Below are 27,246 nucleotides of genomic sequence, written 5' to 3'. Positions count from 1 at the left end.
CGCTCGGAGAGAGAAACCTCATGTATGCATACATAGCCAGGGTCTCGTGCTAGGTCTGTCACTATGCGAACCACCAAATGTCGATTCCCGGAGGCATCCGCACTCCCGATAACAAAGAAATGTGCCAACTCCCAGAGTCAACCTATCATGTCTGTCATCTCCAAATCGCTCACATGGTGAGAAAACTCAACTGCCTGAGTCTTCAAGATACTAAGAGCGAGATCCAGAGTCCACTCCCGGTCGCTAGTGGTGCAGAGAGGGAAGGAGAAGGCCACCGCTGAATCAAGTGCCTCCTCTCCTCGAGCCGGAGGTATCACCACATGAACTCTGATGGGTGCTGACTCATGGGGGCCCTCCGCTCCAAAAAGGCGTGTGAAGGAGTAGTCGAAAGCCTCTGAGCGCTGTCTAGTGTCGAGACTACTCAGCCGACTGCAAATAGAGGATATCCGTGAAGCACGAATCGGCATGGTAGATCTCCTCTGCGGTGCTCGAGCAAGGTCGGTGCTCAGTGCCCGTCGGACTGCAGGTGAGCGCCAGGGTGCTGCCAGTGCCTCCTGGGGAGCTGAGGCGAGCGGAGGGGGAGGGGGGGGGAGAAGGGGGTGGGGAAGGAGCCGCTGAAAAAGCGAGAGCGGGCGCGAGAGGAGGCGAAGGTGGAAGCGAGGCAGGAGAGGGGACGGGGGAGGGGAAGGGGGGAGGGTGGGGGGGAGGGGGTGCTGGCATCTCCTAATCCTCAGTCTGCGCTGGGGTCTCCTCCTAGAGGGGAGAAAAGCTGTTCCTCACTAGAACCCAGTGATGCTGAGGCTGTGACTGCTGCTGCGTCGGTCTCTGGGCATGCTGCTGTGGTTGTCTCCCTCTACGACGCCCCTGTCCAGGCTGCCAATCCGAGGTCTCTGTGGGCTGAGCAGGTGGCCCGGAGGTTGCCTGCCGAGCCGCATCTGTGGCGGGCCATTGGGGGTCTGCTGCTGCGGTGAAGGTCAGGGTCTCCTGCGAGGGCAGGCCTTGGCCAGGTGGCCGACCTGCCTAGCTAAAGCACAAGATCCCACCTAGAATCGACTGCCGCACTGAAATTACGAGGAAAATTAGCAAGCGATGAGCACCGATCCCACGAGCGATGAGTAGATGAAGCACCAATGCAAAAATCGCACAAGTAGAAATGCATAAAAGAGGGAAGAATCGATTTTATGAGTCAGCCCGTCGGCCTCGGCGGATATCTTAATGAAGCAAGCCACATGGTGTCTTGCGATTGGCGGATGGTATTTGACTGTTTCACGGCGTGAAGCATTAAGTGTTTCATGGCGTGAACTAATTTTGACCATTTTACGGCGTGAAGTACTAAGCGTCTCACGACGTGAACTGTTTTGATCTTGTGCGTGCAAGGTTGATACCCTATGATTCCTATATGCCCAAGGACTCAATTCCACATATCATGCATTAAGAGAAGGGTTAAATACACTTTTACCTTGGACCCATTTGTCAAGGAATTGATACCTTTTGTACTTCTTCTCTACTTTTTGCCACGGAAACCAATTCGTTCCTAGGCCTTTGTGGAAAGTTGTTGTTATAAACTCTTTAGTTCAGAGTGGGAGTGTTTGATTTTGCTATCAATCCATTTGAAGAGTGCATCCACCACTGATTTTTGTTGAACCTGTCACAATGTTTTGCTCAACACTTCCTACACACGAGTGGGAGAACCCAGAATGCATTCCTTCTATGTACAAAAAATGGTTCTTGTCATCCTCAGTGGGTGAGGTATTGGGCATTCCAGTACTATATGAACATGCATCTATATGTGCAGTTTCGGATCTTCGTGTGAATAAGATAGTAAGAACTCCAGTTCCTCTCACTTTCTCCAGAGAAACAATCCTTAAATCCACGAAGATTCGAGCCGTAGTTATAACAAATCTTAAAGCTTGGGTCCTTAAAGACTCCAAAGCATAATAATTTATCAATAATTAATATGTATTTACTTTTTTGTATTATTACTTGGGATAATAGCCAAAGTGCAAGGGCTTTTAGTTGAGGTTGATGGTATCCATGTGTCTCCCACCAATCAAGAGGCATCTTACACACCTCTGGCAGCATAGAAACACCGCGACTAGAGAATTCTCCAAGGTTATTGGAGTATCCTATCATCTCTCGATCAATGTGTACCTGCTGCTCATCGGTCAGTACATGACTCATGTACTGCTCTCTCATGGATAGAAGGACTGTGTCCATGAAAATACAATAGTGCTACCATACCATGAATTGGACGACACATCCAATCCCATCTCCTCTCTACAAGGCGCATAATCTCATCCACCCTGTGAATGTCAACAACCATAAGTACATACTACGAACTTCGAAGAGTAATTTATAAATACTAAATATTAAATAGACATTGCAATTTACAATTCAATATTTAGTACTCACCTGGCTCTGGAGATGACTGTGCATGCTGCAAGCTCCCTCTTCATCTTGTGGAAAAGATGATAGAGTATTCCCACGGTAGACCCCTCCATATCTATGACACGCAAGAGGATGAAGAGGGGTTTCAATACTATGTGATGCTATGTGCTTCTGTCAACGATAGCGCTACGAATCTCTCTGCCACGTGGAAACTCCTTGGGATTCTCCCTTATAATAGCATCAGCCATCTCCTGTGGAATACTTGGGCACCCACCAATTCCCTTGCTTCCCAACTTTGACATGTGGCGGATGACCCGTGTGATCAAGCTAGACTGCTGCAAGTTACAATAACGGCACTTCCAATGACGAGTGCCTGAACCTGATGATGATGTGCTGTTATGTATGATGGTGTGTGCAGCCGAGTAAAGATTTGGTGCCTTTGGCATCTTGGACAAGCTACAATTTTTTTAAAAAATTAACATTTTAAGCCACATTAGTGGCTGAATTTCTGAAAATAGAGAAATTCGGGAATGAAGATTGGAAAAAATACATTAAAAGGGATTGTTCAAGGGGCTGAATTTCTGAAAATAGAGGGAATGATTGGAAAAAATACAAAATTAATAGAGGGCTGAAAATAGGCTGAAAATAGAGTCTGTGTGTCACCAATGATCATTCATGATTCATGAGAGAGAGTCTACAGGTACTAAATTCTTAGTAGTAAGTAGAGAGCGAGAGAGAGAGAGAGAGAGAGAGAGAGAGAGAGAGAGAGATTCAAAAAAAGTACAAGTTGATCTGTTTTGTACGACGTACGGAACGTAAAGATCCGTACTGTACGGACTTAATCTTTCCATACCAGTACGGAATGCAACTATGGGGTGCACTAGTGCATACTCGTGCAATTGTCCTTGATTGTGCACGGGTGACACGTTGAAAGTGTCTCTCATCCTTCTGAATAAAATCATAGCCCATGCCCTCATCTGTGCGTCTCTGTGGATAAATGACAAGTCAATTCGCTCCCCTCGCTCAAGGCCAAGTAAGAACTTCAGGATCGATTTCCTTCACCTTCCACTGCAAAATATCCCCTCCATCAACACGGGCAGTGATGTCCCAGTCTTTAAGTCGCTCCAAGAGTTTTTAAGGTTGGCATTTACATACACTGACCTATCAAGTTGAGATGTGCTCGACCTCTTACAAATTCAAGTTGTTAGCTAGTTGATGTGATATAACCACATGTGAAGTACAAAATTGTGATTAAATCTATTTTTTAACCTATTTATTTTCTTGGTATGTATATCGGCACATCCATATGTGCTTAGCTGCTCCACTAGTACACTCTGGAGAGAGAACTTGAAGAGCCAATGCCTGCAAAGTGGGAGTGAGACGTCCATTTATTTTCCACCTTGCTCTGTTCTCATGACCACATCTTACATGAACTGAGCTTGATCATGAATGTAGAGGATAGACTCCTCTTCAATCTTACAAGATGGCATTGCTAGCTAGTTATTGCAAGAATGCGACATGGCTTAAAGATAAGAGAACCATGTGTAATGGCACAAGCATCCAAAAGTATCAATCCAAGATTGAATACACTTGCAAACGAATGAGAAATCACACTAAAGATAAGGTAGCCTCCTCATGGGCCGGCCCCCCCTTAGAAAAGCTTTATTCCACAGGGTTTTTCTTTAGTACAAGTACGAGAGTGCCATGCACCAGATTTCCAACATATGCATGAAAGCAATGACAAACAACAAGTATTAGTTTATCCTAACCACACTGATAAACTATCCTCTCCTGGAGTGCATTCAAAAAAAATAAATTTGCTCTTCCTTCCACTTGGGAAGCCTTTAACAACCCAAATCCCTTTCCTTCCTTGGAAAATCTTCAAAGAGAACCATGTGTAATGGCACAAGCATCCAAAAGTATCGATCCTAGATTGAATACACTTGCAAACGAATGAGAAATCACACTAAAGATAAGGTAGCCTCCCTCAGCACATCATGGGCCGGCCCCCCCTTAGAAAAGCTTTATTCCACAGAGTTTCTCTTTAGTACAAGTACGAGAGTGCCATGCACCAGATTTCCAACATATGCATGAAAGCAATGACAAACAACAAGTATTAGTTTATCCTAACCACACTGATAAACTATCCTCTCCTGGAGTGCATTAAAAAAAAAATTTGCTCTTCCTTCCACTTGGGAAGTCTTTAACAACCCAAATCCCTTAAACCTTTCCGTCCTCGGAAAATCTTCTATGGATGTCTTTGCCATTGTGCTCAACTTCAGAATCTTTCTGAGTGAAAGTTCACCTTCAGCTTGAATCTTGGACTATTTTCATGCTTGGACCAGCTGTGAAAACCCCTTTTCAATGCTCATAACCAGCTTGAATGTTATGCCCAGAAGTTAGGGTATCAAGAGAACCTCTTGGAACAAGTCGGCCTGACTTGAATGGCTGACCAGCAGCTGTATGGGCTCTAAGAACACTTCAGTACAGAATTTGCCTGCAGCTAAGGTTCTGTCCAGGAGGTGAAACAGCCGTACAAGGTGGTACAGTAGGTAGAGCAGTTACCGTACAGTAGCACAACCACCGAGGAAGAACCGTACATCAGGTACAATGGCTGGGATCAGCCCATAGAGTCGTACAGCTGGGATCCGCCGTACAGCATGTACAGAGTCGTGGTCAATTTTTGGAAAACCCGCGTAAATGGAAGATTTTCTTTTTTGTGGAGGTGGCTGGCAACTTTCCCTTCTTTTCTTTCACCACCCGAGCCCTTAATGCTAAATAAGTTGCCCATGTCACATGTGGTGCCCAATATTATTAGTAATGTCCAACCTTATTTAAGTGAATGTTCACATGAGAGCTTATAATTTGGTCACCAGAAAATGTACCCTTTTTGGCCTCTTTTCACATGCTTTAGACCCTGAAAAATACCATAAATTTGTCAGTAAACAAGGGCACGCCGCTAAATGTTGCGCTTACTTCCTTTGCTTGCCCACACCTGCTAGTCAACTGCCTAACACTTGGCCGCCTGCTGGTTGCCGACTGCGTACTAGAGGCTGTCGAAAGGGTACTCATGCCCCTTCCTCATGCTTATGTTGATGATGCTGATGTTGTGGATGATGATGATGGTGTTAATGCTGATGCTACTGATCTGATGCTGATGGTAATGTTGCTACTGTTGGATTATATCATCTCCAGAGGGTCACCTTTTTTCATGCTTGTATTGGCCATTTATGAGGCCCTCCATTGGTGTTGGTTATGACCACTCCCGGCTAGTTCAGGTGTGAACATAGCTTACTCACGAGTAAGTTTTCCCTGTGGCTGGACACAAGTTTTTTCCACGTGTGAACACACTTATGTGTGTTGGGCACTTTGCCCTAGGCTATATTTTGTGCTCATTGTACTTTTGTACAATTATTATCATTTTCCAACACCTAGCTCTTTCACGTGTGTTGTTCAAGCTTATTGTGTGTGTGGTGGTGTATAAGCAAGCTCTCCCCAACCCCAACATTGGTATCAGAGCTATTTAGGGTTAGGGTTTTGCCTACCTATAGTGTGCATTAGGGATTCGTGCCTTCTATTTTGCATTAGGGATTCGTGCTGCCCAGCTTCGAGATCAGTGCCACCCTGCAGATCAGCTAAGCTCTGCGCCTGCCCTGCACCACCCTGCCTTCGTCGCTTGTCCGACTCCTTGCAACGCCCAGCGCTGCCCTTCAACGCTCAGCGCCGCCTTGCAAAGCCTTGCTTGTGCCGTCTATGCCTTCGTCGCATGTACTTGCTTTTTGTACCTGCTGCAGTTCGCCGTCATACAAATCCAGATTTGTGGCTTCCACGATTGCAGTCAACTTCTCGAAATTAGTGCCACTAGTAACCAGTGAATTTTTTGCTATTATTTCTAATTTCCGATAAACATTACAGAAATTGTTGAAAAATTAGCAAATTGTTGCAAAATTAGCAAATTGACAGCATTAATTTTGGGGCTTGTGATCATTGAGCCTAAAATTGCGACATTGGCATTGATTTCCTCAGATCTAGTACATAATTGCACTAAAAATTTGGGGATTTTGCAAAAATTAACACTATTTGCAGGGTTATCAGAGATACTTGCAGGCATTTTTGCTATTACAGGTACATTGCTTTGGCATTGGGACATTTCTGGGTGTTCCAGCATTGGAATAGGTGATAAAGACACAATTGGGGCATTTTTCCCAATTTTTCGTGTCTCTCAGCATTGGATTGCAGATTTTTGCCTTGATTTAGTCATACTACTTGTTTGTACGCATTTGTGAACAGCCATGTCTGGGAATACTAGTGATTTGTTTGGTATGCTCTCCATTGATGATAAGTTGGATGGCACCAACTATCCTATGTGGGCATATATGATGAAACATGTACTAGTTGCGAAGAATTTGTGGGTCTATGTATCAGGGGCTGATGTCAGGCCTATTGTACCTGCACGAGCAGCAAGTACTTTAGAGACTATTGATGTAGGTGATGATAGGTGATGATGTATCTTCAGGTGGTGCTCTGCACCTTTGCCACCCACTCCAGAACAACTCAGATGGGATGCCAAGGATGCTTAGGCACATGCTTTGATTGCCCTTTCATGCAAAAGGTAGGTTATACCGCACATTTGTTCATGCAATTCTGCCAAGGGTGCATGACATGTACTTGCTTCTTTGTATCAGGTTCGCAATGAGGCTCGTGTTGCCTATCTTCGCAAGAAGATTGAGTCTGAGCATATTGATGAGAGTGATTCAATGGACAAGTTCCTTACCCACATCAAGGATTTGCGAGAGCAGCTTATCAACATTGATGAGGTCATTCCAGATGGTTCACTTGTATCTACAGTGCTACGGGGTTTGCCAGAATCCTATTAGGGTTTTGCTGCTACTCTTCGTCTACTCATGAAGGGTAATCCAAACTTGTATACCTTTGATGAGTTGGTGACTCTCTTATTGCAAGAGGAGCAGTCTCGTTCTAACAACTATACTTTCTGCTGATCAGGCATTTGGTGCTTTTGATCGAAACAATGGTAAATCTGGGGCTGTATCTAGTGGTAAGCATAAGGGCAAACCACATGCACATTCAGATTCTACCTCTTCTAAAGAGGGCGAAACCAAGAAAAAGAAGAGATGCAACTATTGCAGAAAAGGAAGCGCATTGAGAGTGAAAAGAAAAAGAAGCAGCAAGGTTTGGCTGCTATTGTGGACACTAAAGAAGAGGCTAACTTTGCTCACGAGTGCTATGCATTAGTGGTTACATGTAGTTTGCCTGCTTCTTGTATGTCTATCTCAGTTGGAGATTGCTACTTTGATAGTGGTTCTTCTAAGCACATCACTTCTTGTAGAGATCTATTTACCAATTTGCAAGATTCACGTCCAGGTGGCATAGTTATGTGTGCCAATGATGCCTCTTACTCCATTAAAGGCATTGGCAATGTGGAGCTAACAGCATGTAATGGGGACAGCTTTACTCTTTGTGACACTTTATATGTACCAAGCATTAAGAAGAATCTCATTTCTGTTTCAACCCTTGCATTATCTAGGTTTAAGGTTCAGTTTTCTGACCATTGTTGCTCAGTGTATGACAGCAAAGATTCAGCTTCTCTTATGCTTTCTAGGACATTATGCAGTCGCTTGTATAAGCTTGACATGTATGACAAGAGTACTCATTCTTATGATGCTATGATTGCATCCACCTCCCGTGTGTTGAGTGACATTGAGTTATGGCATGCTCGGTTTGGTCACTTGAATTTCCCATCTCTTGTATGCTTGCAGAAGCAAGGTATGGTGCATGCTTCCTCCTATGCAGGTTCCATTCAAGCATGTATGTGAGGGATGTATTCTTGGAAAGATGAACATGTATTCTTTTCCTAAAGATGGTGCTATGAGAGCTGGCCGTCCATTACAGCTCATTCATAGTAATCTTTGTGACCCCATGAGGGCTCCATCTTTTGGAGGACACTTGTACTTCATCATGTTCATTGATGACCACACTCGGTTTTGTTGGGTGTATGGTTTAAAAGTGAAGTCAGGTGCCTTTGCAGCTTTCAAAGGCTTCCGTCCATGGTTGAAAATGCTTGAGGACATAACTATCTTTAGCGGTGCATTTGTCCTATCAACTACTTATTTGCTTTTGCTACTTCCCTTAGTGCTAGGCTTCATTATGGCCGAGTCTGCCCTGCATCTCCGGAGGTTTGACAGAAACTCAGTACGAAGGGCTTTGTGTGAATATATGCTCTTATGTGTGTGTGTGTGTGTGTGTGTGTGTGTGTGTGTGGAGTGCGTGTGTGAGAGCATATCTTGATACAGAGTTCTACACCCACTATTGGGCACTGATGACGTTAGTGGGGATGTCGTGGTATCTAGTCCATACTATGCATAATGGAGTTGATAGTTATATAGTCCTGTGGGTTGACTACCATGAGTATATAACATGCATGTTCCTAAAAGGTGAATTTGGGCATGTTTCTGGATTCATCTAGGTATATAATTCAGCCGTATTAGTGGACATGTAGATTTCACATTGTGAAGTTTTCGTTCGAGTTGCGACCAGTTGATATTGTGTCTTTCTATCTTTAGCGGTACATTTGCCCTATCAACTACTTATTTGCTTTTGCTACTTCCCTTAGTCCTAGGCTTCATTATGGTTGAGTCTGCCCTGCATCTCCGGAGGTTTGACAGAAGCTCAGTACGAAGGGCTTTGTGCGAATATATACTCTTGTGTGTGTGTGTGTGTGTGTGTGTGTGTGTGTGTGTGGAGTGCGTGTGTGTGTGTGTGTGGAGTGCGTGTGTGAGAGCATATCTTGATGCAGAGTTCTACACCCACTATTGGGCATTGATGACGTTGTTAGGAGTTTTTTGAGTGTGGTTTTCTGGTATATGTACTAGACCAAAACAGGTACGTGATTTACGACATTCTGAATCCTGATGCACTTCAAAGTTCATAGTAAGCTTAAAGTGATTAGTCACTAATAACTACTAGTGAATACATGCTCCATAGGTTGATGTTGAGGAGTTCGACCGCCGCAGCCAGCAACATGCCGGGAAGAGCGACATAGTGCGTGATGAGCAGGAGGAGATATATAGACAGCTTCACGGAGATCTCGAGACCATTGATAGATGAGTCACTCAACCTCGGTCTCGAGCTCTCACTACCAGCTCCCTTACTTCTTCAGCTTAACAGAGTCGTCCTTCCACCTCTAGATACACCAGGGTGTATACTCGTGGTGCACATGCCAGAGGGAAAGCCGCCAAAGTGATCAATAGAGGTGGTCCAGAGCACCAGATGTAGACTCTTCCAGAGGAGATAACTGGGACCTCTACCATTGTTGAGGAGATACCTGGTGATGTGGAGGAGCGGGAGCCAATATATGATTCTGATGGGAATCTCCTCACAGATGGAGACTACTCATCATCCTCATCTTCAAACTTGGATGATGATGAGTGAGGGACGGCCATATGGCTATTGGCGTTTGTACTTTGTAGTATGTAGTATGTACTAGGATTTTAGCTTCAGCAGGACAGTCCTTCATGTTGTATGCAGTGCAGCTCACTTGACATTTATATAGCATACATGTTTTCATTTCAATTGTTTTTTGTGCATCTTTGTGAACCAATGTTGCTAAATTATGAATAATTTAATATGTGTTTTTTTTATACACATTTTTTAAAAAAAGTGAACGTACTTAAAGTACTCATCCCGATGCGTACTTTGCGTACTCATACGCATACTGCACCGTACCTAAAGTACTCAATCACTATGGTGCACCCTTGATCGCAGCAGATGATGCACCCTTGATTGAAGCACATGACATTTCCTCTACTTCACGCACATACATACAATGAGGTGGCCGTGGCCGTAACCGAGCTATGGAGACTCTTGCCACTAGTGGTCATACTAGTGATTCTTCCGAGGAGATGGTGGGAAGGGTGGTTGAGATCGAGGAGTCCCCCCATGATAGTGATTTAGATAAAGATAGTGATGGCGAGAGCTCATAGTAGCGACTCGCGAGTGGTTTAAGATTTATGATTTTCCATGCATGATCCCAGCTGCCAGCTACTCATTTTGAGATCTTGTATTTAATGGTTGACATTGAGATTTTAGTGAGTGAACTCTAAGACACTCATGTGATTTGACAAAGTAGATGCACTTTTTGTCTTGATTCTTACTTGAATTATGAATCTAGGGTCTTTGATTTCATACTTCTAATAATGGCTTGAACTAAATTTTAGCTTAAGAGAGTGTTGTGAGCTTACTGCCTCTCTTTTATGTTCAAGTTGATATCTTGAAATAGATTTTACTTAAAAAATGCATCTTTATCTTCTGTTGGCTATGTTATAAATTTAGTATGTGTATATATGTTACATGTGGAAGCTCTAGGAGTCTTCATTCAGCCCTAAACACCATCTGGGAACATGCTGATGCAAAAACGCATGCAAAAGAGAGAGAAGAGAGAGAAAGATAGCTCAGTATTCAGTATATTCATATATGTACAAAAAGATACAACTGTTTTGTAGCCCTTGGCTACCTTCAATGAAAAGGTGTAAACCTACTCTAAGCCCATGTCTAGATCCAACTCCAAGCTAGGACTGAATAGTGAAAACGATGAGCAACAATGCCTTTTATAGGCTTGGGAATAACCACATGGACTGGCCAACTGCTGGTCGGCCAAGTCCTAGACAATAAATCAAGATAATGTTGCAGCCGACATGTCTTCCTCTCTTCAAGTGCTGATATGTCTTTATCTAGCTGCCCTTTTCAGGACTAGCTCTGAGATCAGCCAATGCATGTCTTGCACATGACATCCCCCTCTGCTAAACTTGATGACAGGATTCCAACCTGTTTCTTGGATGACTGTCATCATCCCATTCTATTCCCGGAGTCCCTCTATCATCCTTCCTACTCTGGCAACCATTTCATTGAACACCCGACCTTATCCCAAATCCACTCTTAACCCTGATGAAGATCTATGCATCTGTTCCATCCAGTCCCCATTTTGTTCCTACCCTGTCCCTAAGCACTATCTCTGGTCTTCTTTCATGAGAAATGAGTGTGGAGCTCTCACTCCATGAAACCGGCCTTCAGAAATCTGACGGGCGGTGGAACAAACACTCGCACACGAAACACTTCATCACCCATGGGAACCTAGAAAAGTAAAACAAATAGGGGAGCTAGAGTGCTCCTGCAAATAGTACAAGGATACCAATTGACCCCAAAACGCAGTGGTGCCCCTTGCGGTACTTCTTTACTTGATCAAATATGAGTACAAAGTACAACTTGACGAATCCTTTACCAATAGGATCCCTTTTTGCTTTTCACCCGAGACTTTTCCCAATAAGAACTCTCGCTATTACAGCAAAGCATTCCATAGAGAAGGCACACTTGTATGACACCTCCTTGCTTGAAAAGGTCTTCTCCATCTCAATCATGGATTCTCACAACCCTTCCCCAAACAGCAGTAGGACTGTACCAAACCACATGTCCTTCCTATAATAGTCTCAGCTTGCATGTAACCTCGAGAAAAAACTAAAACCTGTTCACATGAATCCAAAGACAAGCTTTCCTCATGAAACCAAAGACCTGTATCTGATAAACCATAAACATGTATCCCATAAGCCATAGGCATGTTTCCTCGATACCAAAGTCTTGCTTCTTCTCGAAAGACCAATGTCCTGTTTCCATGACAGATAAATCCTCAGATCACGGTTGCCAAAACCTAGAGAGAGAAAGATAGAGGACGTGTCAAGCCATCCCTGAATACACATAAGTCCAAGACGAAGAGCAGCATACATCTCTTCCAAGAACATCATCCTATGCATCTTAACTTGATCCTCTGTATCCAAATCTCGTAAACAAAGCCTGCTTGCGAAGAGAGAGAGAGAGAGAGAGAGAGAGAGAGAGAGAGAGAGAGAGAGAGACTCCTTGGCTGTTAGCCCCTCGGTGCCTCCTTCAGGTCGCCTTCTTCCACAAGAGAGAGAGAGAGAGAGACCCGCACTGACTGCTTCCACACATAGAGCCACCTGGCGTAGAGGGCCTCCCATCTGACACTCGTCTGGCTGCCCGACTGTTTGCAAAGAAACTCTTGCCTGACGCCTGCCTGGCTGTAGCCCATAGATGTAGTCGCCTGGTCGCTTTTTACTTGGTAGTAGCCCATGCTCAACCACCTAATCACCTGCCTGGCTGCCCATGTGCAGCAGCGCCCTGTTGTAGGCCATGTGCATCAGCGCCTTGTCAGCGCCCAGCAGCAGCAACTCCCGACAGCAGCACCCAATGGCGATAGCAGCAGCACTCAGCGACGGCGGCAACAGTAGCTGGCGGTGGCGGTGGCAGCAGCACCTAGCGTAGCAACGCCTAGAAGTCAGCAGTACTCCTGGCGGCAGCAACAGATTCTGGCGGTGGCAGTAGCTCCTGGTGGCGGCAGCAGCAGCATGGCTCCTGTGTAGCAACACCGCCCGCCACCTGTAGCCAGGTGTTCAGCAACGCCACCCCGGAGGATCCATACGACGACCACCACCCTTGCCTTATCGAATCTTCGCCACCTTCCCTTTTATAAAGAAAACGATGCGCTTTTTCCTCAAAAACGCCAAAAGCCAAGGATTAAAAGAAGCACATGCTTTTAGAAATAATAATAATAATATTTTTAAGCATCAAAGGTTTTAAAAACCTTATAACTTTTAAAGTTCCTTTTTGTCTCCTTTCACACTTGGAGTAGCCACCAACATGGGTTTCCTTTTCACATTCAACTGATGCCTGTCCACACTGTGCGTGTTTCCTTTTCACATTCAACTGATGCCTGTCCACACTGTGCGTTCCGTGCCCGTGCCCACCTGCTTGTTGTCCAGAGGGAAAAATACAGGGTCGTAACACTCCACCCCTTGGAGGATCAACCTCCCCTAGAACCGTTGCCTGAGCGCCTTTCCTGGTGTGCCCCAAGTGGCACCCGACTCACAAGACTGCCATCCCCTTGTGCTTTGTGAAACACCACCAGCTTACCTCCTGGGAATTCTTCCCTATCTTGTGTTCCTTGCCTTGGGCCTCGTACCTGTGCACTTTCCTGTGCCTTGGCACCTTCATCTGGGACTAAATCAGTGTTTAGCCTTGCTGAGCCCAATGCTTTAATGCCAATGTTACATGCAGAAACTAGGACTTGCAGAGTCACAAGGGACGAGAGACGATAACGGGAGGCAAGGACTAGACGGGGAACAGCCGTACGTAGGAAATAGGGACGGGGTAGGAACGGCACTTAAAATTTACTTTGTCGGCGCCACCCACTCGCCTATATGGGCAAATCTTGCATGCAGGCCATGCACCGCCTCCATGAGGAGACGGAGTGTGATTAATCTCATCCCACCATGTCCACCCCATCGTCCTTCTACGGGAAATTGAAGTGCCGCCACCACGTGAGGAGAATGCCATGGATGATGGATGCTGTAAGGTCTCTCCCAAGCCATGTATGTGTCTCTCTTAAATATAGATTTCAAGAAGGAAAGAGAGTGTACTTAGAGAAGAGTGCGACCATAAGGATAGAAACATTAGAAAAGTGATAAGGGTAAAAATATTAGCTCAAAAAAAAAATCCTAAAAGATATAAGAAGACAAGAATAGTTCTATTAAGAGATAAGTATCTCCAAAAAAAAAAATTCGAATTTAGGTCATAGGAGGTCGTATTTAGAGTACTTTTACATATTTAGAGTCCATGCATACTAAAAATGTGGAAAAGCAACGCGTTCTGAAGATGGTGCGTCTGTGGCTATATACAACGTTTATGCCTATTCTACCTGCGTTGGCTTGTAGACTAGATGTGTTTCAGTTCTTTCGAGTGGTTACATGACCATATTCTGAGTTTTTATCAGAGAGTTATGGCCAAAACAATTCGCTGGTTCTGTCAAGGTCTCTACACAGGAAAACTGTAAGAATGCAGCTAGTAGCCACAAGGTGATTCTAGACCTCGAGATACATATATCCCTTCATTCTTATCTAATCTCTTGGAAAAGAAAGCTAGCTTGCTATGACCTTTATGACGAAGAGACTACTACTCCATAGCTTTTCTTTTAAAGACCACTATTACTCTACTCGCCTTGGCCCTTCACACTTGGGGTTGTCCACACATATTACTTTGGTCCGGACACCCAAGTATGCATCTTTAAAAATTTATCTTGCTCACAAACCACCATGCTCACACTTATGCTGTTCCACTTTCACAGGGTCATGACAATGGCTCTCTGAAGCTCGTCTTGTAGGATGCCTTGTCTCTGAAAGCATTGAGGCCTCCCTAAACCTTGAATGTTCCATTAAAGAATCCACATATCAATCTCTGTGTGATGCGGCACTAGCGGAACTACCCTCCACTCCAAGAATCTTGGGCGAGGGTTTAGACGGGGAATAATCACAATCCGTGCAGGGGCAAAGGCGTGCCAGGTGGGCACTAATCCTGTCCTCCATGTGACGCCACTCTGTAAGAGCGCACACATATGCATACTCTGGATTCCATCAATCTCAGTGGAGGTATCTGTAAGAGGGGGAAAGAGGTACTGCAGCAGAAGTATGCATGAATACAAAAAGCAACCAGAATAACATCACCATCAAGACAAGATTAGGTGTAATCTCCCCCCCCATGCCGTGTAGCTCCACTTCCATGACATGAGTATTTAGAGAATTTTTATTCATAAAAATAGCCCAAGGAGCTAAAAATAGGTGAGCGTACAAATTGGGCTTGCTTTTCCCACTTTTGGGGTATTGCTTTACATATTTTTAATCATACCAAAATCCCTAAGGTTTGTACATATAAAAACCTTTGCCTAAATAAAATTGCTAGTGGGGCTTGTTACATAAAATGACTTTGTGCACATTTATACCTATATATTAATCTTGTGACTACTTGCACATTCCATTAAGCTGAATCCTGCGCAAATTAAGCATCACCAATGGCGACATGACCATCCACCCCAAGCCCGCGCCACGTGAGGAGAATGCCATGGATGATGGATGCCATGTATGTGTCTCTCTTAAATATAGATTTCAAGAAGGAAAGAGAGTGCACTTAGAGAAGAGTGCGACAATAAGGATAGAAACATTAGGAACGTGATAAGAGTAAAAATATTAGCTAAAAAAAATCCTAAAAGAAATAAGAAGACAAGAATAGTTCTATTAAGAGATAAGTATCTCCAAAAAAAGAAATTCGAATTTAGGTGATAGGAGGTCGTATTTAGAGTACTTCTACATATTTAGAGTCCATGTGAAAAAGCAACGCGTTCTAAAGATGGTGCGTCTGCGGCTATATACAAACGTTTATGCCTATTCTACCCGCATTGGCTTGTAGACTAGATGTGTTCCGGTTCTTTTGAGTGGTTACATGATCATATTTTGAGTTTTTATCAGAGAGTTATGGCCAAAACAATTCACTGGTTCTGTCAAGGTCTCAACACAGGAAAACTGTAAGAATGCAGCTAGTAGCCACAAGGTGATTCTAGACCTCGAGATACATATATCCCTTCATTCTTATCTAAACTCTTGGAAAAGAAAGCTAGCTTGCTATAACCTTTATGACGAAGAGACTACTCCTCCATAGCTTTTCTTTTAAAGAAAGAATAGTATGTCGTAACCCTTTCTCAGGCAACTCTATTCTAGAGGACTATGCCAACGGCTGTGCCTTGCATGGATGAGGAAAAAAGCATTGTCTCTAAAAATCAAGACTAGTAGTTGCCCAAATTATAATCAATTATCCTATGGGTGATTTGATTTTTAGAAAACCACGCTTCCCCTCTACGGGAAAGAACTAGGTCTTACCTATGAATCGTATCCTTGAATCTCTGCATGGTCAAGGTGTCGATGAGTAGGAAATTTTTCCCAAGTTAAGACTTAGTAGACTATCTTAAGTGTTTCCCCTATTTTGGAAGGGGGAACCTTACACATGCCACCTTGTCAGTTGATAGCATGAGAGAGAGAGAGAGAGAGAGAGAGAGAGAGAGAAATGAAATGAAATGATATATTAACGTCTTCAAAAGGCCAAAATGACCTATGAGACCAAAAAGGTTACAACAATTAGTGGATCTGATATAATGTCTGTGTAAGAAAAGCTAAAAACAACTAACTGAAACTGAAATAACTGTGAGAAAAAGTACGGTACTAGGAGCTCCTAATGGATAACATCTGGGAGGAAAACTCTAGCAACAAAGGTAAGCATCATACACATCACTATCCAAAGATGTCTCTCATCGGTCGATGGCGGATATCCTCAATGTCCTCCATGGTGAGTACTCTGACTGGACGTCTCCCATGCCGTGCTAGTATGGTCCTGATCCTCTGTTGTAGTCTCCGCCGGTGTCGAGATGGGCCTCTCATCTTGGGGCGCTTGGACCGCCCCAGCTCTATAGCCCGATCAATCAGTGTACCTCTAGTGCGGCTATACTCTGGGGCTAGCTGCAATGCGTGCTGGCCTGACTGCTCAATCTCTGGTCGAAAGAAGTCTGTAATCTGCCTCTGTAGGTGTGTCTCCCTCTCTGATCCTGTCCCTCTCAAGAGACCCTCTCTATGTCTACGAAGCTCCAGCAAGTATAATCCGAGGCATCTCTGATCCTGGTATCTCATGACTCTAGAAAGTGGTCCGAAACCCTCTCTAAACAGACAGTGAAAATGGCCTCGTATCTCATAATATACTGGACAGTGACATATGTAATGTAACTCTGTCTCTAGCTCCATCTGGCATAGCTGACAAATCCTGGCCTCAGCTGGTACTCCTCTGAATCTGCCAGTCTCAATCTCTAGCTGGTGTGAGGATGTGTGCATCTGACCAATAACACACCGTACCCCATGAGAAAGATGAGCATCCATGTAGCTGGGTCTAATCACAAACCCATCCTGCGTGAGCTGAGAGAGAGAGAGAGAGAGAGAGAGAGAGAGAGAGAGAGAGAGAGAAAGCTGTATTAACGTCTACTAGAGGCTGAACTCGACCTATGAGACAAATCAATGAGAGAGAGAGAGAGAGAGTGATGTTAGAAGTCATCTCCTGTCTTTATGTTGAAACCAAGGCATTTGTTGTGGGTGTGCCGGTCCTTGTAGGTGTTTTCTCATTTTTCCTCACTCCCAATATTTTTTTCCATTTTTATGTGGCTTGGATGGCAGTCCTGAGCTGGCAGGAGGCTCTATCTTCTGGCTGACTGTACCTGCAAGTACCCGACCTCAGTTGAGTGCTGGCCGACTCAGGACTGCTGGCCGACTGGTATATGTGGCTGGTCATGGAGATTCTGAGCCTATCGGCTGCCTTTGCTGCAGGCCGACTGCTGTATGGGGGCCATATAAAATGGCCCCACAGCCCTTGCCACATTGTCCATCATTTCGAGATCTTCTTTGTATATATAGAGCAGAGTTACACGCCTCTCTCTCTCTCTCTCTCTCTCTCTCTCTCTCTCTCTCTCTCTCTCTTGGCTGTTGTTTTCTCTTGTGTTCCCAGATTTGGTCATCATCTCCGCTGCGTATTCTGACATGGTATCAGAGCTCTAGGCTCGTGATAGTTCTTGGGATTTGTGTGAGCAAGAGGGGGGCTGTTGTGTTGCTGATTGGTGGCCTGTATGGGACTGTTTGGGAAGAGGAGAAGCAAGAGAACGGCGGGCTGATTTGCTGGACAGCCACTTGCAGGTGTAAGTTCTTCTTTGTTCCCACCCACCCACCCTTTTTCAGAGTACATTCCCGCAATGGCAGATCTATTAGAGATGGCCGAGAGGCATGTGAAGATCCCTACACTCCCCACGTTCCCGGTGGACCGTCAGTTGGACGGGAACAACTACGGCATATGGAAAGTTATGATGGAATCTGTTTTGGAGTCTTACGACCTTGCTGATTTCATGGTTGTTGGGGTTCCAAAGCCGAAAGTAGAAGAGGAGGAGTTACCGTCGATCCGAAAGGACCGGGAGGCACAGGCACAGGTGTGGGATCATGTCAACGCCAGGGTCCGTTCGCTTATCTTCCTCAACTGCACACCGCAGGTAATCAATCATGTAAAGCATATGACGTTGGCCAGAGGCATAAGGCAGCATTTGGCTTCTCTTTACAACAGGGTATCGCCCATGAAGAGGATTTCCTTGTTGGAAGTACAAATGCGGGTTATGAGCCCTGCAAAGTCCTTGGCCATGCGAGAGCATATTAACAAGCTGCAGGCTATTCAGCAAGAAGTTCTTCAGGCTGGGAAGGAGATATCGTCAGAAGACATGGCCATAACGTTGTTGTCGCATTTGCCCTCTCAGTACTCAGCATTTTACTCGTCTTTGATTACCAGTGGCAGGCTCAGCACCATCACGTGGGAGGAGCTTGTGCCCATGGTCTTGGACCAAGAGGAACGATTTACGAACCCTCCTCAGGGTGGAGGTTTGGAGGCCAACGGTCGAAAAGCCGTAACACGGGCAAAGGGAAGGCTTCATCGGAGAAGTCTTCTGAGAAGAAGTCCGTCGCTGACCGCGAGAAACTAAAGGCAGAGAGGACCTGTAATGATTGTGGCGAGAAAGGCCATTATTGGAGGCAGTGTCCCAAGCGGAAGATCGAGAAGGGTGAAGATTCCTCAGCAGCAATCATGAAGACTCCGGCTTTTGTGCACCTAGAGGTGATGGACACCGATGTTTCATTTCTTCACGTAGAGAGGAGGTTGGAGGATTCTCCGCAACGGATACTGGGGAGTGGATTCTAGACAGTGGTGCTTCCAGGCACATGACTCCTTCCCGTTCAAATTTACAGGATCTCTACAGGTATTCTGGTCACATTCTTACTGGGGATACATCCACCATCCCAATTCACAGTGGGGGCAAGACGGAGATAGTTCCCGATGGCAGAGGGGGGAAGCATTCCTCCCAAGTGTTGTATGTTCCATCACTTGGTTTTCATCTATTGTCCGTGCATCAGGTTTGCAAGACTGGCGTACGGGTGGAGTTTGATGAGCATTTTGTTGCTCTCCGAGACAAAGCAACAGACCAGGTGGTTTAGGAAGGCAGAGTGGAGAATGGAGTTTACAAGCTCTCAACACTCTCTCTCCCAGGTCCTCAGTTTTGTGATAAGTGGCAGTCTGGTAATGGCCACTTAAGTGTGGATACGCTGCAGGTGCAGGCTTTCCAGGACCAGATGGTGGATAGCTTGCCAGTTGATGGCAGCAGTTGGAAGGAACTTTCCATTACTGATGTTGGTGGTTCTTGTGTTCGTCAGTCAGAGGAAACTGAACACGTAACTTATGCTCTGATGTCTCAAGTATTCGGGACAAAGAAACTCCTGTAGATGAGGATGTTCTTTCCACGGGGACCTTTCGAAAAGCCAGGCAAGTGGCAGTTGATTACTTGCAGAAGGAGGTGGTTTCTCCAGGCTTTGTGGTTCCGGATTCAGAGCGGGTGGTTGACAGGTTTCAGAAGGCCTTGCGTGCTCTTCAGCAGGTTTCCAAGGGTTGGCTTTGCATCGTAATAACAGGTGTTGATCCTTGTGAGCATTGTGATGTCTCTTTGACTCGGAAGCAGAATGGTTCATTGATTTGGTTGATGGACACCAGATTGGACGTGAGCTTCCTGATGAGGCAGTTGAGCTCATGGTTGCAGATGACTCTTTAGGAGGCAGGATTGCGTATCTTGTGAATACTCTGACATGCGAAGCATCATGGACTCTTACACACATGAGGGGTATTGATGGATGGAGTCCGACTCCACGGTTGGAGTGACTCTGGGGAGGAGATCCGGACACGAGGAGATCTACTTCAAGCCCAAGAGCAGTTTTATGGAACAGTAAGAGGCAGTCATCTTTTGCCTTGTTGTTGAAAGAGGCAGAGTACCGGGCCGCTTGTGATGCTGCTTGTGAGGTGGTGCGGCTACAGAGGTTGCATTGCAGGATTGGGCTTCCACTGGAGAAACCCATGGTCATCCAAAGACACTTTGTTCGTGAACAGATCGTTTTGCTGATAACATCTTGCTAGAGTTCTCTTCGGGAGGACAGTATGGTGGACCTCTTCACGAAGTCGCTATCTCAAGATTTCTCAGGCGGCACCCCAACTCCCTGTGGTTGGTTTCACAGCCAGGAGCTGAGAGGGGTGTTAGAAGTCATCTTCTATCTTTATGTTGAAACCAGGGCCTTTGTTGTGGGTGTACCCGCCCTCATAGGTGTTTTCTCATTTTTTCTCACTCCCCGTATTTTTTCCCATTTTTATGTAGCTTGGATGGCAGTCCTGAGCTAGCAAGAGGCTCTATCTTCTGGCCGACTGTACCTGCAAGTGCCCGACCTCAGTTGAGTGCTGGCCGACTCAAGACACCTGGCCGACTGGTATATGTGGCTGGTCGTGGAGATTCTAAGCCTGTCGGCTGCCTTTTATATAAAATGGCCCCACAGCCCTTGCCACATTGTCTATCATTTCGGGATCTTCTTTGTGTATATAGAGCAGAGTTACACGTCTCTATCTCTCTCTCTCTCTCTCTTGTGCTATTGTTTTCTGCATTGTGTTAGCTCTTGTGTTCGCAGATTTGGTCATCATCTCCGCTGCGTATTCTGACAAGTGAGTGAGGCTCGAGCCTTGAAAGTTAAGGGAGAACTTGAATGTGAGGGTGGATGTGTGTGTGTGTGTGTGTGAAGCTTGAGAGAGTATGTGTGTGAGGGAGAGAGAGTGTGAGTCTTGAGAGGCTAGAGCTTGCTCCGTTCCAAAGTGTTCCGGAGACGGCGCCCCCCCGTTCCAAGAGTCTGTCCCCTGTGACTAGGTCTGGGAGTCTTCTTTCAGCCCTAAACACCATCTGGGAACATGCTGATGCAAAAGCACATGCAGAAGAGAGAGAAGAGAGAGAAAGATAGCTGAGTATTCAATATATTCATACATGTACAAAAAGGTACAACTGTTTTGCAGCCCTTGGCTGCCTTCAATGAAAAGGTGTAAACCTACTCTGAGCCTATATAGGTCTAGACCCAACCCCAAGCTAGGCTCAATACTGAAAACGATGAGCAACAATGCCTTTTATAGGCTTGGGAATAACCACATGAACTGGCCGACTGCTGGTCGGCCAAGTCTTCGACAATAAATCAAGATAATGCTGCAACCAACATGGCTTCCTCCCTTCAAGCACTGGCCAACAACCCTCCATGTCCACCTTCAATTAAATCTTTTGCCAAGGCAGTAACCTATGCTCCAAAGTCGGGTCCTGATCTGTCTTTATCTGGTTGCCCTTTTCAGGACTAGCTCTGAGATCAGCCAGTGCATGTCTTGCACATGACAATATAAGAAGTGTCATTTCGAAACCTTTGCGTTTCGTCCAACACAAAAAAAAAACGAAACGAAACCTTCGAAACGAAGAAACCGACAAATCGTTTCATGTTACCCGGTTGTTATGAAGATTGTAATTGAGTAAAGATCAAACTATGAGGCTACTAGTCAAGAGTAAGTGTTAACAAAGATGATAAATGCAAAAGTTGGCTTAATAGAAACACGAGTACGCAACAATAATCTACAACCACTACTATATTTCAGTATATCTTGAGCAAACACTCTATTTACAAAGCCTGTCATGTGACTTGGGGGTTTGAAGATAGGGCGTTTATACATGACAATCATCTTTAAGATTGTAACACGCGGAACCTCTGAGAGTCTTCTTTCAGCCCTAAACACCACTTAGAACATGTTGATGCAAAAACACAGACAGAAGGGAGAGAGAGAGAGAGAGAGAGAGAGAGAGAGAGAGAGAGCTGGAAATTCAATATATTCATATGGTACAAAAAGGTACTCTAGATCTACAGCCATAGGCTGCCTTGAAAAGGTAGTGAAATACCCTATCCTAAACCTAGTCTAGACCCACACCCCCAAAGGGGGAGTGAATGAGTCTACACAATGAGCATCTGTGACTTTATATAGGCTCTTGGACCCCTTGGAGTGTTGGCCGACTGCTGGTCGACCAGCCGACTGGTCATAAATCCCATGTAATGATGCGCTTGCAGCAGCCTTGCCCTCTAGTACAGCCGACAGCCCCTGTATGCAGCCAACAGCACCCTGTCATGCAGCCGACAGAGCATCCAAGTCCTCCTCCAAGTCCAACCCTTGCCAATCTGCACCTCATGCCTGCACCTCATGCTCAAAGCTTCCTGGTTCTTAATCTGTTTTTCTGGTTGCCTCTTCAGGATTAGCACCAAACAATGTTCATGGCAATACTTGCACATGACAAAGATTGATATATAATGGGCGAACATCCCCGTTCGCAAACCCCAAGTGGGAAAGAGCCGACAACTAGGCACCAAACTTTCTTGTAAGATAAATACAACCATCTGTCCATAAATTAACTGTTATCTCATAACCGCCCTTCCACTTGTCCCCGTGCACCATAGTTGTCAAAACATCCTAATAGAACGAAAAACGGCAACCCCCAAAGAGTTTTGAAAACGGTAAAAATTGAAAACGGAAACGGATCCCGACGCCATGTCATAGGGCTAATTTGTATTCCATAGACAGACACTTACATGCACAAGTAGGAATTTTGTGCTATTTAAAGGTGCACCACAATGACAATGACACAGCTGCACTTGGGATGGGACTCGCAATCATTCCATTGACAATTAGGTAGGACATTATATTTTCACAAGTGCAAGATTAATAATGTAGCCTTTCCCAACTTGCCAACCAACGCTTCCAACGTTGTTGTCAAGGGGGTTGGAAAGGGTTGGCTGGCAAGTCGGGATGCAAACGTCTCAACATTGGCTACAGCTTATCCTAGGAAAGAACGGGGTTCTTGGGACCTTGCCAACGCCAAGTTTTGACAAGGAGGCCATGCACTCAACTTTCATACATTACACAAATCTCAGAAAACGCATAGCTTAAACCCACGCATACTTTTTACATCTCAAACTCTCTAGGAAGAGAAAGGATGAGCTAGGGAAATAAGGGAAGGTAGGGGGAGTAAGTTGCTTTCTATAGTAGATAAAATATGGGTTAAATAGAGGGGGAACTTGGACTCGTGGAGTGAAAAGGGGGACATAAGAAGATTTGGAACTTTTCGGCCCGTTGATGCTTTGTGACTGTTCACAGAGGTTTTGGATATTTTACCACCCACTATACCCCTGTCACAAATGAGAATGCATGGACTCCTTGCCAATGAATCAAGGTGGAGACCCATCGGAAAGAGAAAGAAAGAGAAGAAAGAAGAAGAAGGTGAGGAAAAGGGAGAAAAGGAGGCGGAAATCAGGAGATATTTGGAAGATGGAGAAGGTTGGCTATAGCACCGCAGAAGAAAGGGAATGGGTACAAATGGGAGGGAAGTCTAGTGCAACTTCAAGGCACATGTTTAGAATGAGAAGGAAGGGAACGAGTGCAAACGATGGGAGGAGAGTCCGTAGTGCAAATTCTAGGCAATTTTTTCCCAGGTGGAAGAGAAATCTAAAGCAAACGTGAAACATTATATATATACCTAGATGAAACATGAATGGATAAAGAAAAAAAAATGGGTGCAACAATTTTTGCCAGTGGATTTCGAACTGTTCCGTAGGATTTCGAAATGTATTAAGCATTCCGCAACTGGGATGAAGCTTGAACAGCAAAAACAGATCTTTAAAAGCATACGATATTCCAATTGAATGACAAGACAACAATATTCTTTCAAGTTACCAATTTCCAGGATTCTACAGTCCAGACCACTAATCCTGGTGGCATCTCCTCTAAATTTTTGGGGTGCCTATCCTGATAAACCTTGTGGGAAGAGTATGTACATAGGGCTGCCTTTTGTCAACCAACTCTCGAAGTCCAAGATCCTCGGTCTCATTAGCCAAGTCTGGAAAACAAGTTAAAACTTGGTGCTAGTACAATGTTCCGCCTAGGTGGGGTGATCATATGCATTGCATGCATACTATCTAAACTATTTACACATATAAATTGTAAGTTGCTTGAGTTTGTTTTCATGTTGAAAGAAATTGAATGATTGATCAAATATCTTCAGACATTGAACACCTTTCACACAGGTAACAAAAGCAAGAGTTACTCTTTCACACAAGTAATAGAGGTAAGGTTCACCTGATTCAAAACTTCGAGACCTAGCTTCGCTAAAATCCAGACAGTAAACAACAAAAATCATGACAGCTTTTGGTTGCTCTAAGCCTACCTTTTGTCTTTTAAGAGTTTCGTAACTGACCGATTGATTGCTTGAGCATAGATTGTTGCTAGGTGGACTAACATGACCTCAAGGACAAACCACAAAGACTTTTGCTCAACCATTTGAGAACTTGGAGAAGAAGTATGAATGGATACGGCTGACCTTTAAGACTCTTAATGACAACAAAGTGCTAAGGTACAAGGAAATACACAAAATACCATGGAAGACAAATGCTTAATCAAATCCTGGGGGCAGTTGCACAACAATCCACCACTGATTGTTCCTGTAAGAACTCCAAATAATGGCTATGCCATCCTACTTAAGACTTCACACTTAGCTAAATCCATGCGTATTAGTTTGGCCTTTGCAAAGAAGATGGTGAGGGATCTCCAGGAGCACTATGTGCATCTTTAACCATGTTTCCACCCTCTATCCATTACATTATTAATGGCTACCATATAGTATAATGTTTTCAGTTTTCGTTTCTTCTGTTGTTACATGCAGTGCACTCCTCATTGAGACTTGCGGTCCTCTCTCTCTCTCTCTCTCTCTCACACACACACACACAAGCACATGCACACATAGAACCTCATTGTCAAAGTAGATAGAGCCTAACCGTAGATGAAAGGATTTCTTTCCAATGCCAGTTGCACCTGTATTTTCATCTCCTTGTCGGCAAGCATGTTCTAAAGAGAAAGGTGTTGATACACTCTTTCTTAAAGCATAAGTGAAGAAAAATATTCTTCAAAATCGTGATCAATAGTAGGGGCTCTTCGGCCCAACCTAGCCTCTGCACCACCATCACATAAATTAGCGTATCAGTCTCGAGAGAGAAAATTACACAACTTGGTGAGACACACAGTACTCGTACCAATCCTGCACCACCATAAAGATCATGTAGCACAAAATACCCAACTTGCCTTCTTCAAGGCTCAGGCGACCAGATGATAATACATACGATGGAGAAGGTGTCTCCGTTACCCCCTTGTCAGTGAAAGGAGCATGTGAGAAGTCTTCAGAATTATAATGCCTTTCTGCGTGCGGGCATCCAATTCTTTCCTCTGCTTTTGTTTCTACCAAAACCTCAGCTTTAATACAAACACTGGGTGAGGTTGTGGAGGATTCCCTGCAAGCAGGGCCGTAGCAGTTGGAAAATCCATGCCTAGCCCTTGTCTCTTCAATGAAAGAAGCTTCTGTAGACTCTCCACAGGAAGACCCGGTCTCATCTGCCATTGATAAACAAGGTTTATCTCTACCCTGCCTTGCACCGTAAAAAATGCCACTCCTCTCCACTTGCCAGCTTGGTATAGCAGAGTGTTCATATCCGTCACTTACATTAAGCCAAGACCCATCCATTTTAGGCCTCACCTGAGACCTCAAGTTCAAACAGCCTGTGTCTTTCCTAGAACTCACGTGCCTAGCATTTACAAACCCAAACTCTCCATCTGGCTCGTGAACAAAAAAGGAGGTCCTCCCATCATTGGCATGCCATTTCTGAATCTTTTCAAAAGTCACTTCACTAACTTCACCTTCTGAGTCAATCCGGCTACGCTTTGAGGGATCAGAATCAAATAACCAGCTGCCTTTGCCCTTACCTTCATGATAGAAATCTCTGCTGCTCTTGGCACACCCATGTTTGCAGCTTCTCACACCTGCTAATGTGCTTGAATGTTCAGAATCACGAAGACTCATGCTGCACTCCGAGTTCTGAGCAGTATTCCACGCAGACCCATCTTGCACTTTGGAAGAACGACCTGAACAAGTGCCTGAATCATCAGCTGAGTCAACAGAGGATCCTAGTTCAGCTTCGGAGAGCGTGTAGAGCCTTTTGGGCACTGAAGAGCTCAGATGTTGCCCATCTGGGTGGTGCCGCTTCTTGCAGACCATGCCCAAATCTCGAGGGGGAAACCTGATAAACGATGGACAGGTTTTGGGTCGAAACAAAAATCCGCTAAATTTCAGAAACACGACACAAAAATACGAGATCGAGTTCAGGACCACGACCCGACCCGACCCGACCCGACCCAAGGAAACCCCTAAAGCATCATCTTTTACTCACATTCAATCGTGTGATCGTCAATGGCGCTCGCCCATGCGCTTCGTTCAGCAGGCAAATACGACTTCTTAGAGATGTGCGGTGCCGAAGCGTGATATGGAAGGAGAGACGCCCACCAAATGAAACCACCAAACTTGGAACAAAGCTTGGCCTTACGAATAAGGCGCAGACACACGGTAGCATTTCACGTGGTCCACTCGTGCGCCGTGTATCCAACATTTTGCCCTCTATTTGTATGTACATAGAGGGCGCAACTTGCATCTGGGGTCGCCCTTATCTCATAAAGGACCGGGTAATGGGATAACGATGAGAAAGTACAAGCCCTGAGTTCCAATTCTAACATCTCAAAAAACCCCTCTTTTTTTCCCCCAAAAAATAAAAAGAAGAAAGTTTCTATTCCCACGAAACATCATGCAAATCGCTGAGTTTTAGATTGTGCCAATTTTGACATAGTTGGAAAATGCATGGCTAAGTTGCATTCAATGCGTGCATAGCTCAATTAACTTGGGCATGGTAAAATGCTCTTATAGGACCCAATTAACTATGACATGCAACTGGCCCTTGTATTGAATGCATGTTTCGTGTAGCTATTTCAATAGCATCATGGTGACGTTTTTGGCCAATTTACAATAACTCGACCATTTTTGGCACAATTAGAGCCAAGTTTTCTGACACATCCCAGGCCCACTTAACTTGGGCATGGAAAAATGCTCAATAGGCATTGTATGAA

The 27,246-nt window shown here is 44.9% G+C and overlaps 1 protein-coding gene across 2 annotated transcripts in view; it reads right to left on the bottom strand.

Annotated features, from left to right (window-relative positions):
* FHL (far-red-elongated hypocotyl1-like protein) overlaps nucleotides 1-26,739 on the bottom strand; it is a 34,308-nt gene extending 7,569 nt beyond the window's left edge. Inside the window, exons 1-3 of one of the 2 annotated variants that reach the window (XM_086781387.1) lie at nucleotides 26,520-26,739; nucleotides 25,381-26,369; nucleotides 25,077-25,250 (exon numbers count right to left, since the gene is read on the bottom strand). In XM_086781387.1, the coding sequence (XP_086637513.1) occupies nucleotides 25,177-25,250; nucleotides 25,381-26,369; nucleotides 26,520-26,521 (1,065 nt within the window). In that variant the 5' untranslated portion in view covers nucleotides 26,522-26,739 and the 3' untranslated portion in view covers nucleotides 25,077-25,176. Of the gene's footprint in view, nucleotides 1-25,076; nucleotides 25,251-25,380; nucleotides 26,388-26,519 lie in introns of those variants that run through there. The other variant, XM_086781388.1, reaches the window with a different exon arrangement.
* Between the last annotated feature and the right edge of the window lie 507 nt (nucleotides 26,740-27,246).

The sequence above is a fragment of the Cibotium barometz genome, chromosome 43 (genome assembly GCF_041138505.1).
Source record: "Cibotium barometz isolate CiBa-2024 chromosome 43, ASM4113850v1, whole genome shotgun sequence".
Taxonomy (NCBI): Eukaryota; Viridiplantae; Streptophyta; class Polypodiopsida; order Cyatheales; family Cibotiaceae; genus Cibotium; species Cibotium barometz.
Note: the sequence above shows the minus strand (reverse complement) of the source record. Positions and strands in the feature narration are given on the sequence as shown.